Raw genomic sequence first — 16,305 nt, 5'->3', positions numbered from 1 at the left:
TCGTAGCGAGGTATGATATTAGGTTGTGGTAGTTGCGTCGATATGGTTTGTCGAACTAGGTGGCAGAGTGGGAGCGGGAGAGTTTTTCCTCCTCAGACCGTGACCATATCGATATCGACAGACGACGGACGATAGAAGGAGGTAAAAAAAAAAGTTTGGAAAAAGAATTGAGATTAGACACGGCAAGATCAGAAAAAAAAAGTGCCGGACTCCAAGTCTCCAACAAATCCCAAAAGAAGATCTGTTCGAGTCTCGCCGAATCTGAACAACGACCCCGGACACATGAACAAATCTATGAACCCTAATCCCGGACTGGTCGCTTCTTTCATTGTCACAACGGGAAAAAGAGCGAAAAGAGAAATGGGGTATTGGACGCAATTCGCGAAACCTGGGATGATGGCTGGGAGGGTGACAAGATGATCCAAGGTGGGATTGGTGCTTGTGACGTCCCCGTTGCAGTGCTGTGACCCTCCGAACCCTCCAATGCGCTCCAATGATTTTGAATGCCTTCGGTTCCAAGATTTCGAAGGTTGCTCCAGTTGCCCCAGTTGCTGCAGTCAGTGCTGCAATGCTGCTGCAGGTACCGCTAATACCTTAGCGCCGGTGATGGTGGGGACCTGGAAAAGCTTGTGCTTCCATTGTGGTGGTTGAAGACTTTGCCCAACTCAATTTCGGAACAAGGACATCAATCATCCATCCAACAGGATGAGCTGGACGGGATGGTGGGATTTGAAAGAAAAAAAAGGCAAGATGAGGATCTGTGACCTTCAAGGGAACGATGCTTGGAAACTGGAATGATTGGCGGCTTAGATTGACGGGAGTGATGGAAAGCGACTTGGAGACGGTGCGCACAGAGCTATTCACATGAAGTGGGAGTGCGTGCCGCAAGAAGCCGCAAAAGCAAAGAACATGAGGCCAAAGCTCCGATCTCCTATGCCCCGGAATGCCGGTCTGTTAGTGCTTCCCTCTTCACACAACCCAATTCCCTAACAGTCAACCATGGAAATTGGATCCACCGGGGAAGATTCCCGTCTGGGAAAGAAAGACGCAGGGACTTGTCGTCTAACGTCTTGCCTTATCTTAGCGCACCGCCCCGACCCCTCATCATTCTTTTTCAGTCTTTTTCCCTGGTGCAGTCCCTGTCTTTCTCCCTGCCCTGACTGATCCCTCCACTGAACCTCGTGCTGCCCCTAAATATTCCCTTTTTGGCCATGTCTAGAGGTACACTTTCGACCCAGCAACCTTCCCCCCCCCCCCCCTCGGATAGTCGGAATGCAACATCAAGGAACGAACGGTACTGTACGAGGTGTACAAGGCATGGCGAACAAAATGAGGTTGCAACCTCTTTTTTTACTCCTCTCGGTAGCCGGTAGGTACTTTTGACGTGGATGATTTTGACCTCCTAGGACTCTGGGAAAAGTGTTCGTACTGGGAGGAGGGAGGTCCAGCGAGCCGTCAATTGACCGTTCGATATTTCATGGACGGGACTTGGATTGTTCAAAACCGATAGACGTCCATTCTTTCCAACGTTGGGGGGTTTTAACGTATTGATCCTTCCTAACTGATATCGGACAGTCAATTGATAGTAAGAAGCTTTCGGACGTTTCCCATATTCATACAGTCATTTGACTGGACTTGGATTATCAGAGTGGCCTTGAACGTCTGGGGGTCTCGATCTGTCAATTGACCGGAAGCTGCACCCCCCTCCTCCCCGTACGGGACCCTGGGAAAATGTGGCTTGAGCTTTCAACCGGCAACCCATCACACCGGACCCGAACCCGCTCGTCCCAGACCCGACGCAAGGAAACGAAACGAAACGAAACGACCCAAAAAAGAACATGAAAGCTTCTGGAAGGGCGGTCGGGCGGGTGGAACGAATTTCCCGCCTCTGACTTCAGTTCCTTGTTGATATGACGGATGGTATGGTAGCCGTGTTATAAGGAGAATGGTACATGTAGGTCTGGAAGCAGTGTTTGTTCGTCCAACTCAACTGCTTTTTTGTACTCCAATACATACGAGATCACAAAAACGCCAGTGCCATTCATATTTTTGGGAACAGAACGAGGTTAGGTAGGGCACACACATCCATCCAGAACATCCATCCCAATTTTCCCACCTACTGTGGTACGTAACCTCGAACGGTAAAAAGCAACACCACCAACCAAAAAAGCAACAACTCGAAACGGGGAACCGAACCACGGAAACCATAGACAAATAGACCCATTTCCGTGCGCACATAATCCCCCCCATATTTATCGCTAAATTATCCGCCTAGCCGCGCCAGCACACCGCGTACAACTGAAGCCATATAATCGATACCTGCGCATCGCCAAATTTACGTCGTTAGCGTCATTTTGTTTACGTAAAATTATTTAGAATTATCAATCTAATTAATTATCTACTACTAAGGCAGTTAATACTATAATTACCAATAATACTACTATCCTCTATACTAACCCTATTACTATATATACTATACTTACCGCCCAGACCTAGAGTGTACGTACCTACCCTAATTTTAATACCCGCCGTATAAATACTACTTAAAATACTAAGGAGGCGGCTAAAGATTTGCCCTCCTACTCAAATCCCCCAACGCCTATCCTCCGCCCCATATAAGTATTAAAAGTAGTACTATAGCTATAAGGGTCTAATTATATTATATTACTAATATAATGTAGCACTATAAATTATATTATAATTAATTAGAAGGAGGAAGAGCGAAGTCTAAATCTCTAGGAAGTGCCTAAGTAATAATAAAATCAATTGGCCTAATACAATAATTTATAATACGAATTGCCAAAGCCTCCCTTACTTCTAGCTAAGTAAGTACATAACCCTCAAATTTAACCGTATTTAATACCTAATCCCTATACTAATTCTAATAACCGTCTAAATTAAGGATAGGAAATTTAAACGGCTACCTAATAAACGCTAGCTGTTATGAGGCTAGAGCCTAGGGGTTAAGCTTGGCTGATGCCAAGCTGTGTTCTGCATTATCGATAGGGATGCGAGCCTTCTGGTTGGCCAGACCCGTATAACTATCTAGCTTGTATGCTCTAAGCGACTTGCATAAAACCTTCTCTTGACTGCACTCTTCTGGTGTAGTCCTTCCTTTTCCTCTTTGTTAAATATAGTATTTCAACCTTATACGACTACTCGCTGTGCCTTACTCTTATAAACCCGTTATATTATATTTGACCCTCTTTTTTAATACTCCGTTGCATTTATTATTTTTTATAGGTACGCCTAAAGAGTCCCCTTTTCCATACTGCTCTCGTCTCTTTTAGCGATAGTACCCCTTCTTTTACGTTTCTTATATCGCTTCCCTTTCGCCGGCATGCTAGAAGAGTTTCTACCGCTCTTACGATCTTTAGCGATATTCTTTTCGTTCGATCTGCCCCGTTCGTTTGCGATTTACTTTAATTTTAGCCGCTGTTGCCCGGATTCCTATTTTTTTAATAACGGTACTACTTTAAGATTTCGAGCGTTTAAACCTCTATATAGATGGACTCGCCTTTTGCGATATAAGTTTATTGCTTGCTTTTCGCCCGTTGTTAAATATTTTGATAGTAATATTTTTCTTTTGGCCTTTACTTCTACCAGGTATACCCGGTTAAAAACGTTCAAAATATTGAATTAGCGTCGTGAAGAAAATTTTGAGTTTTGCTTAAATAAAGAGATAGAGGAGGAGAGAGGGTAATAGTAGTAGTAGTTTTAGTCTAAGGAGCGATATTAGTTGTATAAGATGAAATTAATTTATTTCGACCCGGTGGGGGCTTAGACGGTTATGATGGCGATAATTTGGAAGAGGAGGTCTTATTAAGTAGTAGTTTTATTGGAGTTGTTAACTTCGATGGAGACGCTTTAATAAAATTACGGTGGAGAGAGGTTTATAAATTTATGAAGGAATGAGCTTTATAATTGTTTGAATATAGTATTTATTAGTTAGGGGTTAATTAATTTTACTGTATCCCTTTACGCGTATTTTTAGGAAAATCTATTATAATATATAATTGTAGGAGGGCGGTAGATATTATATTTCGTAGGTATAAGGATTGTTAAGTTATTTTTACGGCGGTGAATATAAGGTTCCTATTGGTAGGAGAAGTAGAGCGATACGAAGTATTAGGTAATAGCCTTATTTTAACTATCTCCAGCATTGATTATTAATATATTACAGTAGAAGAGAAGTCTTTAATAGGTAAGGTCTAGAAATGTCCCCTAATTTAATTTTGGTTCCTGTATATTAGGAATAGTTCTGTAAGGGTAGGTATTTGGTAGGGTACCGCTGATTCGAGTAGTGATTAGGTAGTTGTGTAGTGTTTGTTTGGGGGTTTAAATAGAGATATTTGTCTTAATATTATTAATTTCTTCCTCGTTTAAATAAGTATTTGGTTGGAAGCGGTTATTGATAAATTTTGTTAATTTTATATAATTGATTATATTTAATACTTTATATAGTAGATTGCCTTTTTTAAGGGGAAGTAGGGGGGTAATGTTATAGGGCTAGAGCTTAGGGGTTAAGTTTGGCTGATGCTAAGCCGTATCTTATATTATTGATAGGGAGCCTACCTTATTAATAGGGATGCAAGCCTTTTGGTTGGCCAGACCCGTATGACTGCCTAGCCCGTGCGCTCTAAGCAACCTATATAAAACCTTCTCTTAATTATACCCTTCTAGTATAGTCCTTCCTTTTTCTCTTTGTTAAATATAGTATTTCAACCTTACACGACTGCTCGCTGTGCCTTACTCTTACAGACCCGTTATACTAGCAAGTATTAAAATTAATTACATAATAACTATTATTAAACTTAAGGATACGGAGATAGGGAGGGCGCTAAAACTCTCTATAAAGGAATTAGAGGGTAAAAAAGCGAAGGCGGGGGTACTAAAGAAGGAGCTAGAACTAGAATTAACTGTATTATAATAATTTTAACCGTATTATTAACCGTATTATTAATTACCTCTATAACGGCTCGTTATAAATCCGCTTAAGTAATATTATTATAGGTATAAAACGCCTTCTATATACCCCTTCTCTATATACCTCCTCTCCTCCCTCCTCTCTAAATATTTTATTATATTAGCCAGCGGGGCTCTTCATTGTATAATAGTATACGGGCATTATTATATTAATTGCGGTCGATGGGCGCAATAAGTTAAATAATAAAAAGACCCTCAATATTAAACGGTTTATTAAATTCCGGGTTTATAATTTTACGCGCTAATATACTACGTATATAATCCTCTATATTAAAGTCGGGAAAAGCCGTCTTCCTTTGGCAATTAAATAAAATAACTAAATTTTAAATACTTATTAATATAAAAAGTTAATTAATATATATAAAAAAAGGAAGGGGTAAAATAAAAACTAACCAAAATTATGTTATTGAACTTTATTTAACCTATCGCTCCTATTTAATATCAACTACTAATAATTATCTATATCCTCGATAATGAAAGCCTCTAGGGGATTCCTTTACAATAGTTCTAAAATAACGTACTTATAAGGAAGGCTATACTAAGCTGTAAATACCTTCTTATATTTAATATATAGAATTTAACCCGAATCCTTAGGCTAATTATTATAAATATAATAATATTAATGTTATATTAATTTAAGAGAATAGGGGGCGACTTTAAATACTAATCTATTAAATATCCCTACCCTTTTATATTTATATAAAAAGGACTACCATACCTCTACTAACTAAGTATAAAAGCAATCCTTCTATAATTAGTAAATAAACCGTATATATTTATAGAATTAATCTAACGAGCAAAAACGGGTCTTAAAGAAGCGCTTAACTACCCTATACGCTAATTCTACTCGACTAATTATCTTAATACTATAATTCTTAAAATTTAAAACGGCGTAATTTCCAAACTCATTAATTTATAGGAAATAATATTTATAAAAGTAAATAAACAATACTATAATAATAAATTAATAGTAATAAGAAAAAAAGAGGGATCGAAAAAAATATATAATTTATTATAAACAGAAAGGGGTATATCGAATACGAGGAAGAGGAATATCGAATACGTACGAATCTAGCGTTTAAATTTATAGATTAATAATTACTATACCCTTTTAAAATAACCCTCATTGTTAACATATACTACTTTCTTCTAAATAATTTAAAACCCCTTATATAAATTAAAATAAAATCGACAGCTAGGATTAAAAATAAGTATACCGCGGTCCGGCTAATTAATTACGCTATAAACTCTCTATTTATTATTTCGACCCTCGTTTTATTAAATAAGACGGTTAATAGTAGCGTCGTTTTTAACTTTATCCGGGTCCTCCTCCTCTAAATTATCGTCGATATACTCGTCCGTAATAACTTCGTCCTCGGGTACGGCTATAAAGCCTCTATATAATAGCGGATTAAAGCCGTTACTATCTAAATCCTAAATAATTAATAAGGAATTTAATAAATCAATATTGGAAATTAATTGAATACCCCCTAACTAAACCCACTTCTTCTTAATATAATAATTTATATTTTTTATAACGTACTATATATACAATTAATATAATATATCTAAATAAATAATAATAGCAGCCTCTTTAAACCCTCTATTAAAACCGCTAATAAAGACGGCGGGGTTTAAGATTTTATAGTTAGTTTAAATCTTTTTTAAATAAATGAATTACTAAATAAAATTATCCTCTCCTTTATTGTTAGCGAAGCTAAAAACGATATTAAAATTATAGCTTAGGGTATTAATACTCGTAACGTTAAACAAGGGAAAATTAAAATGGTTAATTTATAAAGAAAAAAAAGAGGTCAATTAAAAACCATAAATAATTAATAAAGGTAATAATATTTTATATATATTATTTATGAACAATATATACGGGTTCTTTTTCTATATTTCAATATATTATTCGAAAGTCTAAAAAGTTCGCGCTACCCTTTACTAATTTAAAACAATTAAATCCCAATATATATAATATTCAATACCGTATATAGCCTTATACTACTCTAATGAATCGATAAATATCTTTATCGAAAAATAAAAACTATACTTTACATATTGAATACCCTATTGAATATTCTAAACTTTCTAAATTATAATAAGGATTTAAAGACTACGTAATTTTATAACTAATTAATTTTTAACGATATTAAGAAGAGGGGCAATATTTTTATCCTCGAAGGTACTACTCAAATAATGAATAATCTAACGGGCGCTCATTCTAATAATACCAAACAACCTTTCAACAACTATATTAATAACTTCCTTATAATTATATCGGATCTATTACCGATAAATAATATTACCAACGAAATTAATAATATTTAATTCGTAATTATAAATATTATTAATCTCCTTAACGAATTACTAATTACCCTACCTTTTTCTCAATACAATTTTCATTTAATATAGGCAATCAAAGTACTTCGAAGATATATTTCGAATTCCCTTTCTAAAAGCCCTATAAATACCGCCGTATATACAATAATAATCGACTTATATAATAACTCCTTCCTCCCTTCTCTTCTTATTCTTTATATTGCCCGTCGATACAATGATAAATCCCTATTATACAGCGTAGTCTTATAGGGAATTGAAAGTAGTAATTTTATTATTGTAATTAAAGGAAGTAAATAAAGGCCGGGCTAGTATTAGAGACCTCGTGTTAGGACTGGTGGAGGAAGGTAGGTTGAGGTGCCTACGGACGGAGTATTTACGTAAGGAGCGATTGCGAGTTAGGGGTATAATAAAGGGTATTTTAATATTTGAACCGTTCTCCCAAGGGAAGAAGCTCCAATAGTTATTTATTTATATATTAAGACCCGTTTTATAGTAGCGTAGCCCGCAAGATTTCCGAACCGTTCCGACGCTATACAACGCTAATACTTAGTATTCTTACTAGGGTTCATCGGAATCCTTCGATTTAAATGCCTACCAGTGCGGTATTAGCCCTTTTAAAACTTAATATAAACCCCTCCCTTATAGATTTTTATTTTAAAAACCTTTTTTGGTCCGGTTTCTATCCCGAATATTTACGTTCCCTTAATTTTGTCCAGGTCCGTTATTACATCGACGTTCTTCCTTTTCTATTTCAGCTCGTTAGTACGGCAGCTTCGGCTTCCTATTCAGCCGGTAATTGTTTAATATTTCGTTAATCTTTCTTTAGCAGTATAATTTATTAAATTTTGTTTTACTACCTTTAAAATAGTTGTTATTTTATATATTAATACTATTATATTCCGTTATTTACCTTAGGGTTATCTTCTCTTCCTTTATCCTCATTTAGCGGTGTAATTGGTTAGAATATATTCTGCTACCTTTGAAATTTTAATTATTTAATATTCGTTTATTATTACGCTCTATCTGACTGTTTTAAACCTTCTAAATAAATTAATTACAATTATATAATATTTGTTTCAGTTATTTAGCAGTTATAATAACGTGGGGCTTATACGAATTTATATTTTAGAATTTACGGATAACTTTCTGCGTTAGGTATAAAAACCCTTCTTTTTCCCTTCTTCTCCCTTTTCTCTTTTTTCTTCTTTTTATTGCTACTACTATTTATTTTATTAATTTTTATATTATAACCCTCTACCTCTTTAATAACGAACGCTTTACTTTTGCGCGCTATTATATTATAAACGTCCCTTCGAATAGCAATTAATTATAAATATCCCTATAATTATCTTTTATTACCCTGCTTTATTAATTTTTTTTATAATACTACGCGCCTCTTTCCTTACATAATTTATACGTTTAATTTTATTAAGGTTATTATTAACGTAGGGAGTACCAAAGAATTTAACAATAATTTCCTTTTCGAATTTATTAGCGAATTTATTTATTTCGTAAAGTGTAAGTATATTTTACTTCGATTTCTTATTTTTATTAATATTCTTTCCTAAGCGCCGCTTTACATTCGATTATTATTTACGAACGTATTCGCTATTCCTGTACTTATAATTTACTTATTATTATAACGCTCTTTAAAGTACGGTTATAGGCTCGCTTTATTTTTTAAGCGTTTACTAATTTTAATGATTAGGCTCTTACAGATATTATTAATTATAAAAAAGTTATTATAATTATTATTGTCGGACTATAAGAGATTTATTATAAATCTTATATTAATTATCCGAAATTCTTATTTAACCTTTACTTTCGTAGTATTTTGAATTAAAATTAATAATTTGCCGTCGCTTACGTTATAACGCGTCTTTTCGAAGGATTTCTTCGGAAAGAAAAATATAATTGGGTACTATTATATATTAAATAATTATATTAATACAACGCTTACCACGAAGTTGGACGTATCTATTTCTATTTAAATTAGTAATATCGGGTCGAAATAGTAGAATATTAGAACCTCTTAGAATTTCCGCTTCAATTCTTCAAACGCTTATAGCGCTAATTCTATTAATTCGAATACCGTCCTTTTATTTCCCTTTAATAACTTTATTAATAGCGCCGTAATTTTAAAATACATAGTTATAAACCGTCGGTAAAACCTTATAAACCTTCAGAAGACCTAAATATTGTAAATATTTATTAGGGTTTCCTAATTAATAATTATTACCATTTGTTTAAAATTTATAAAAATACTTTTTAGAAAGACAATATAATTTAGGAATGAAATTGCAATTATATAGAATTTATACTTCCTTAAATTAATATTTAGGTTACAATCCTATAAACGCCGAAGGACTTCCTTAATATACTTATAATAATTCTTTTTATTTTTACTATAAATTATAATATTATTAAAATAAATAATATAAATAATGTTAATTAATTCTATAAAAGTATTATTAATATACGCTTAAAAAATAGCTAGAGTATTCGCTAACCCTATAAGGATAATTAAAAATTTATAGTGCCTATAATACGTCCGAAACGCCGTTTTATGTTCGTCTTCCTCTTTAATCCGAATATAATAATATACGTTTTTCAAATCTAATTTAATAAAAGTTTTCACTAACGATAACTAATCCAAAATCTCTTAAATAAGCGGCAAGATGCTACAATTCTTCTTTATAATTCTATTAAACGTATAATAATTAATATACAACTTTAATTTACTTCGCTTCTTTAGTACAAAAATAATAAGGGCCCTTATTACATTATTAGACAGCCGGATCCAACCCTTAAATAACGCTTCTATAATTTATTCTCAGAAGACTTCTAATTTTTTAATATTTAAAGTATAAATCGGTCTAAATAAAAGCGCCTCTCCTTCTTCAAAATCGATTCAATATTCTAACCGGTTATATTAAGGGAAGGGTACGGATAATATTTCGAAAACCTATTTAAATTCTTCGTATTTAAAGGGAATTATTAATTTACTTCGTTCGGCTATTAATAACTCCGGGATAAACGTCTTCTATAATACTAATTCTAATAAAAATTTTAACGGAGAGTAGACTCTATCTAATATAATTTTAAAAATATAGAAAGAATTTCCGAAGGATTCCTCCGTTAGAAATAGGGAATTATCGGGGGAATTCGGGGATTCTAATAGAATTAAAAATTCTATACGAAAGAAAGGTAGAATTTTAAATAAAGTCAATAAATACCAGGGTAGAGAAAAACTATTAAAGACCTAATTCTTCGTATCTTTTATAACTATTATTAAAATCGAATTCTAAGATAAACCTATTAAAATAGCGGCGGCGTAATAAATATCCTTCGTAAATTTTTTATTTTTAATAAAATCACTTACTTCAATACAAAAACGGAATTTCCTTCGCTGCTAATCGATTTCGGAATTGAAATTATATAACTATAAATAATTGAAAATAATATTAACGCTAAGAGAATTAATAACCGTAAACGTTATCCGCTATTACCGTTTAATATTAAAGGAATTACGTAATTTAAAAAAAAATAATCAAATTATATATAAGAACGGATTTAAAAAAGAAATAAAAAAAAAGTAATTTATAAAATTAATTTAAATACCTTCGAGGAATAGATACCAACAGATAAAATTCAACTTTAACTCAGAATTTATTAATTTATAAACCGCCCACTAACTTTAAGGCTTCCTTACTTTTAACTTCGTATTCAAATACAATTTCAATTTACCCACGCCTTTTTAAATTAGCGTAGTAACCATTCTTATTGATACAATCAATTCAGCGTTCGCTCTTTAACTAAAGCTAATTCCTGGGGAAATATACTAATATACTTTATATCCTTTACCGTTATACTTATAATAAAATCTATTAAAGTAAATAAATACTAAATATCTAATTTAATTATATTCGAAATAAATACCCTTCAACTTCTCCTTTTAATACTAATTATAAATATAACCGCTCCGACAGCAATTATTATAAATAGTAGTCGATTACGCCAATATAAAATTGGAAATAAGCGGAACGCTAAAAGAAATAAGATTAGAGGTAAAAATGGGATTAGGGGACAATAATTAGAAGCGAAATATTTAAGGATAACGGAACTATTATTATTACTATATTAAAAACTAATTTTCAAATTCCTAAATTCTCTCTATATACATTATAATTTCTTATAATATATTAATACTATACATTAATAAAATTCCTTAATTAAAGTAAGGCTACAACTAATTTATTCATTATAAAATATATAAAAACTCTAACTAAGTATATAATAAATTAAATTCTTCGGTACGGAATTATTAATAAAATTCGTATATAATTTCGGTCGGGCCTTATTATATATTTTCGAAATTGAATAAAATAATATATTCGTTAATTTAAATATCGCTACTATATTCCCATTTAAAGAACGAACGAAATTTCTTCTAAATAGGGGTATTACGAATATAATTATAATTAAATTACTATATAATATATTAACAATAATTAATTTAGGAATTTTTAGCGTTTCCCTCGAAGTAGAATTCGGCGAAGTAAACGTACAATTATTCGTTAACGTCCAAACCCGATTGGAAGAAAATATTCTCTATATTATAGAAAAATTCCTTTAAACGAACCAAATTTTTACTTTTATAAGAACGGGCGTTGATTTTAAGGCGATTAAATAAGGAGAATAAAGATTTATCAAAAGGCGCCAATTAAATAAAAATAAGAGAGAATAACTATATAATTTAGGGGGTAACAAGAATGATATTAATATAAAGTTAATTATAAAAAACGTAATTTTAATAAAGGAAACCGTAAGGAATAAGAGAATGATTACTAAATTAATCGCAAGTAGAAAATTCTACGAAACTATTTTATTCCTAAAGAGAAAAGCGCAAAGGGAAAATAAATATAAGGGATTTAATAGCCTTGATACGAAATTCGTAACGGGCCTACTTAAATTCTATTTTACAATCTTCGAAAAGAAGGTTATAATACGTATAAAAAGAATAAGAATATTAATTATCGTTAAAGCCGTCGTCGTCTACTTCTTTAATAAACGGCTAGCAATACTAAAACGAAGGAGGAAGTAAATAAATAACGTCGGATTTTATAATTATAGGAATAGTAAACAAATCGGAAGGAAATTCTTCTTATAGAAATTATCCTAAAGGAATATTATTGACAACCCGAAAAACGGAACGTCCGCTACGTATTTATATCCTATTAATAACGGCTTAATTCTTAAAAGGTAGAAATATTAATATATTAGGACTAGTAGAAGAAGGTAAATTGAAGTGCCTATGGACGGAGCATTTACGCAAAGAGCTATTACGAATTAGGGGTATAATAAAGAGTATTTTAATATTTAAACCGTTCTCCCAAAGGAAGAAGCTCTGATAATTATTTATTTATATATTAAAACCCATTTTATAGTAGCACAGCCCGCAAGATCTCCGAGCCGTTCCAACGCTACACGACGTCAATACCTAGCGTTCCTACTAGGGCTCGTCGGAGTCCTTCGGTTCAAATGCCTGCCAGTACGGTGTTAGCCCTTTTGGAGCCTAACACCTCGCTAGTACTAAAAACCTTGTTAATATTAGAGACCGCTATTTAATAACGCGTTTGCTAAGGGGCTACGGTAACCGTATTTTTATTCGTCGTTCGCGGAGGCGGCGGATTAATAGCGATTAAAATTCAATAAGAGGAGTCGTATTCCTATTAGGAGTAATTATTCGAGACAAACTTCTCGAACTTAAAGGTATTTTAGCTAGGGATTCTAGTTAAATCCTGTTAATGCTAATTATTTTAATCGATTAGATTAGGGGTCTAATTTACTTAGGCGAATATGCAACGTACGGTAGGCAGGCGGGCGGACGAAGTATATTAATAAACGCGAATACTACAAGGTCGAGGATATTCAACAAAATAATAATAAAGACGACAAATGATCGCTATAAACGGTTACTCAATACTAAAGTAAAGTTTCATGATAGCTTTATTTAATTGTATAATACTAATTATCGCTAATACATAGCGCGACGGCGGTACGGCGGTTGGGCAGCAATGTGCACAGTACGGTATACTAGCGCGGCTAGGCGGCTGACTCAGCGATAAATATGGGGGGGACTATGTGCGCACGGAAATGGGTCTATTTGTCCATGGATTTCGACCGAACCACGGTCCCCAACCAGGAAACCCCCTGCTCACCACCCCATAGATCAACCCAGATCATTCCCGCTTCCGTCCATTATAACCGGCCTGTGCTCCAACGGCCGCGGGACCGGGATCCAGGAACGAGAACAAGACGAGACGAATAATGGGTCGGGAAGGCTACCCGAGATTGAACTCTTGTGGTCGTTTCGGTTGGTGGGGGGTTTTACGGGATTGAGACGAGAGGGAGCATGGGTCATGTAGAAGCTATTGTGATGTGCTTTCTGACTGCTTGGGCCATCTTGGTCGCTGATATCATCGTGATATCTACGTTAAGAAGTCGTCTACTATCTGGTTGAAGTTTTGGGGAGGAGTGCAAAGAAAGAACGAAAGCCCAAGAAAACAAACGTATGCCAGCCACCAGATATCCAAACACTCAATGAAATACCAACTTTTCCAAAACGATAACCCCCCCAGTCGTAAAAAAATCATCCATGATCCATCATACAAAATCATATCATCATCCACCCATCCACCTTTTCATCCAAACCCATCACCTCACCTCATCACCGACCCCGCCCTACTGCTCCTCTCCCTAATCCTTCCACTCCTCCTCACCCCCATCCCCTCCCCAAACTCCTTAATCCCATCCACAATCCCCTCTCCGACATCCCTCAGTCCCTCAGCCACTTGCTTAATCTCATCCTCCAACGACTTGCTCATGTCCTCCCTCTGTCTCCGCGTGCTCGTCCTAGTCTTTCTCCCACTTCCACTTCCACTCTCACCAGCCGCCGTCTTCGCCGAAGCTTTGCTCCTCCTACCACTCCCCTTCTCACCCTCGACAACAACCCCCTCCCCACTCTCATCCTTCAGCAGTCTCGTGCCCAAAACCCAATCCACCACCCCCCAAGCCCCAAAATTCCCACTCCTCCCCTTCAGCCCTTCCACTGTCCCAAAATGCCTCCCCTGCCTCTTCGCTATTCCACCCACCAGCACTCCCGGGATAGGCACCAGAGTCAAAAGCGTCGTGTACCCCGCCAGAGACAAGGTCTCCTCCAGCGTAACCAAACCAGTAAACAAATGCATTGTCAACAGATGTAAGTGGTGAGTAGAGCTCGGAATGGCGGAGATGGGGATATAGGGGACTAGCAAGGGAGATAAGTGGAAGGAGAGAGATAAAAGGAGGGGAGGGAGGTAGAGAGGGAGGAAGCGGTGGAGGAGGGAGGGAGCGGGGTGGTCGGCGAAGAGGGTGAGGGGGGTTGGTTGAGTTGGTTGAAGGGACAACGAAGAAGGTTTGCGCCAGGAAGAGGTAGTGGTGGAGGACGAAGCGGGTGGGTTATTGGCGTGGGCGTAACGGATGTGCAAGTCGGTTAAACGGTTGCTGAGGGAGGAGCCGCGCTTCGAGTCTTGGGCGTGGGCGTGCAAAACGAAGCGGTGGATATAATAAGTCAAAACCTCCCTCAGCAAAAACAAAATGGCGATATGCTTCGCCATTTGCCACGGCAACGGCAGCGTGGTGGTCGTCCGGTACACGGGAGCCTTAATCAGTGTGCTGACCCCAAACGAAATAAGAGCCTGAACGGCGGTGGAGGTCAAGAGGTTGAACACCCCCAGACCTATGAGGCGGGCGTGGGTGCGGACATGGCGATCTTGCAAATCGACGGCGCCCTTGTACTTGAGCGAGACGGATATCCCGGGGCAGAGCGTGTCGAAGAGGAGAAACACCAGAGAAGGCAAAAGCCAGAAGATGAGGCGGATGGCGAGCGTGCCGAGGATCTCGAGCTTGAAGGTCGATTGGCTGAGGACCAAGGTTGTCCAGGTCATGTAGAAAAACAAAAGGTTGAGCGAGGTGGACCAGGCCGTCATGGAGGACGGGAGGAAGTAGGAGACGAAGGGGAGGTTTAGAAGGGAGGCCATATTGACAATGGTGTCCAGGGCCTGGAGCTTGTGATACCAGAATGAGGTTTGTTTACATCCGGTCGTGTTTTGGTTTTAAACCCAAAGAGGTACGAACTTTTCCAATTCGAAAGGGTCCAAAATGTGGGCTGAGAAAGAGGGGTTGTTGACAGCTTTGGGTCAAAATGTGAGTATGCGCTGTAACTGACCATTCAACGTGTCGCGTGGAGACTGGAGCCGCCCATGTTACAAGTCAGATTTGAGCTCACTGTTATGAAGATATTGTGAGCTGAACATATGAAGGGATTCGCCCTCCGAACTTGAAGCTTTTTTCACTCTGAGATCTGTGTATACGACGAGTTTGTTAGTTGGTTGCCTGTGTTACACAAATGAACCAACCTTGACAGCTCTCATTCCATCGCTGAATTATCACAGCCTATGACGTCGAGCCGGGGTTGTTGCCGTCCTAGCCGCCCCGTCCCGCTGCCGGCCGGCAACAGATATTGGGTCAAGATGGCGGTCAATTTTGGCAGAATCATCTTGCCTGCCGGTGATGCGATTCGCATGATGCGAACGAAGTGTCTCGAAGTCCCAGAGGAGATGAGGCCTTGTGCTTGAATAGATGATGAAGAGAAGACAGCCAAAAGAGCTGGGGAGCCCGGCATCAGAGACGATTCTTGGCGCCAACCAGACTTTGAATCAGCCGTCTGGCTTATCCTTCTGAACTGCTTCCTTCCTTGAATGCCCAGGGTTCCTTCCCCTTCGTGATGGCTTCCTTCCGCCCCTATTGACAGCCTCCTCACAATGGGGTACACCTTGCTTATATCGATGGCTACTTCCATTCCTTCATTGCGGGGCATGTGTACAGGTTGGGTTGGCCATCCCAGCAGGCACACACCGCAGGGTGCACGTC

The 16,305-nt window shown here is 36.6% G+C and overlaps 1 protein-coding gene across 1 annotated transcript; it reads right to left on the bottom strand.

Moving 5' to 3' along the window:
• Nucleotides 1-13,907: 13,907 nt before the first annotated feature.
• Nucleotides 13,908-15,617, bottom strand: B0H65DRAFT_288711 (uncharacterized protein). The gene has a single exon (XM_062822978.1). It carries the CDS (start codon nucleotides 15,411-15,413, stop codon nucleotides 14,055-14,057), a length of 1,359 nt encoding a protein of 452 aa, XP_062678408.1. The 5' UTR covers nucleotides 15,414-15,617; the 3' UTR covers nucleotides 13,908-14,054.
• Between the last annotated feature and the right edge of the window lie 688 nt (nucleotides 15,618-16,305).

This window comes from Neurospora tetraspora, assembly GCF_033439725.1.
Source record: "Neurospora tetraspora strain CBS 560.94 chromosome Unknown B0H65scaffold_7, whole genome shotgun sequence".
Taxonomy (NCBI): domain Eukaryota; kingdom Fungi; phylum Ascomycota; class Sordariomycetes; order Sordariales; family Sordariaceae; genus Neurospora; species Neurospora tetraspora.
Note: the sequence above shows the minus strand (reverse complement) of the source record. Positions and strands in the feature narration are given on the sequence as shown.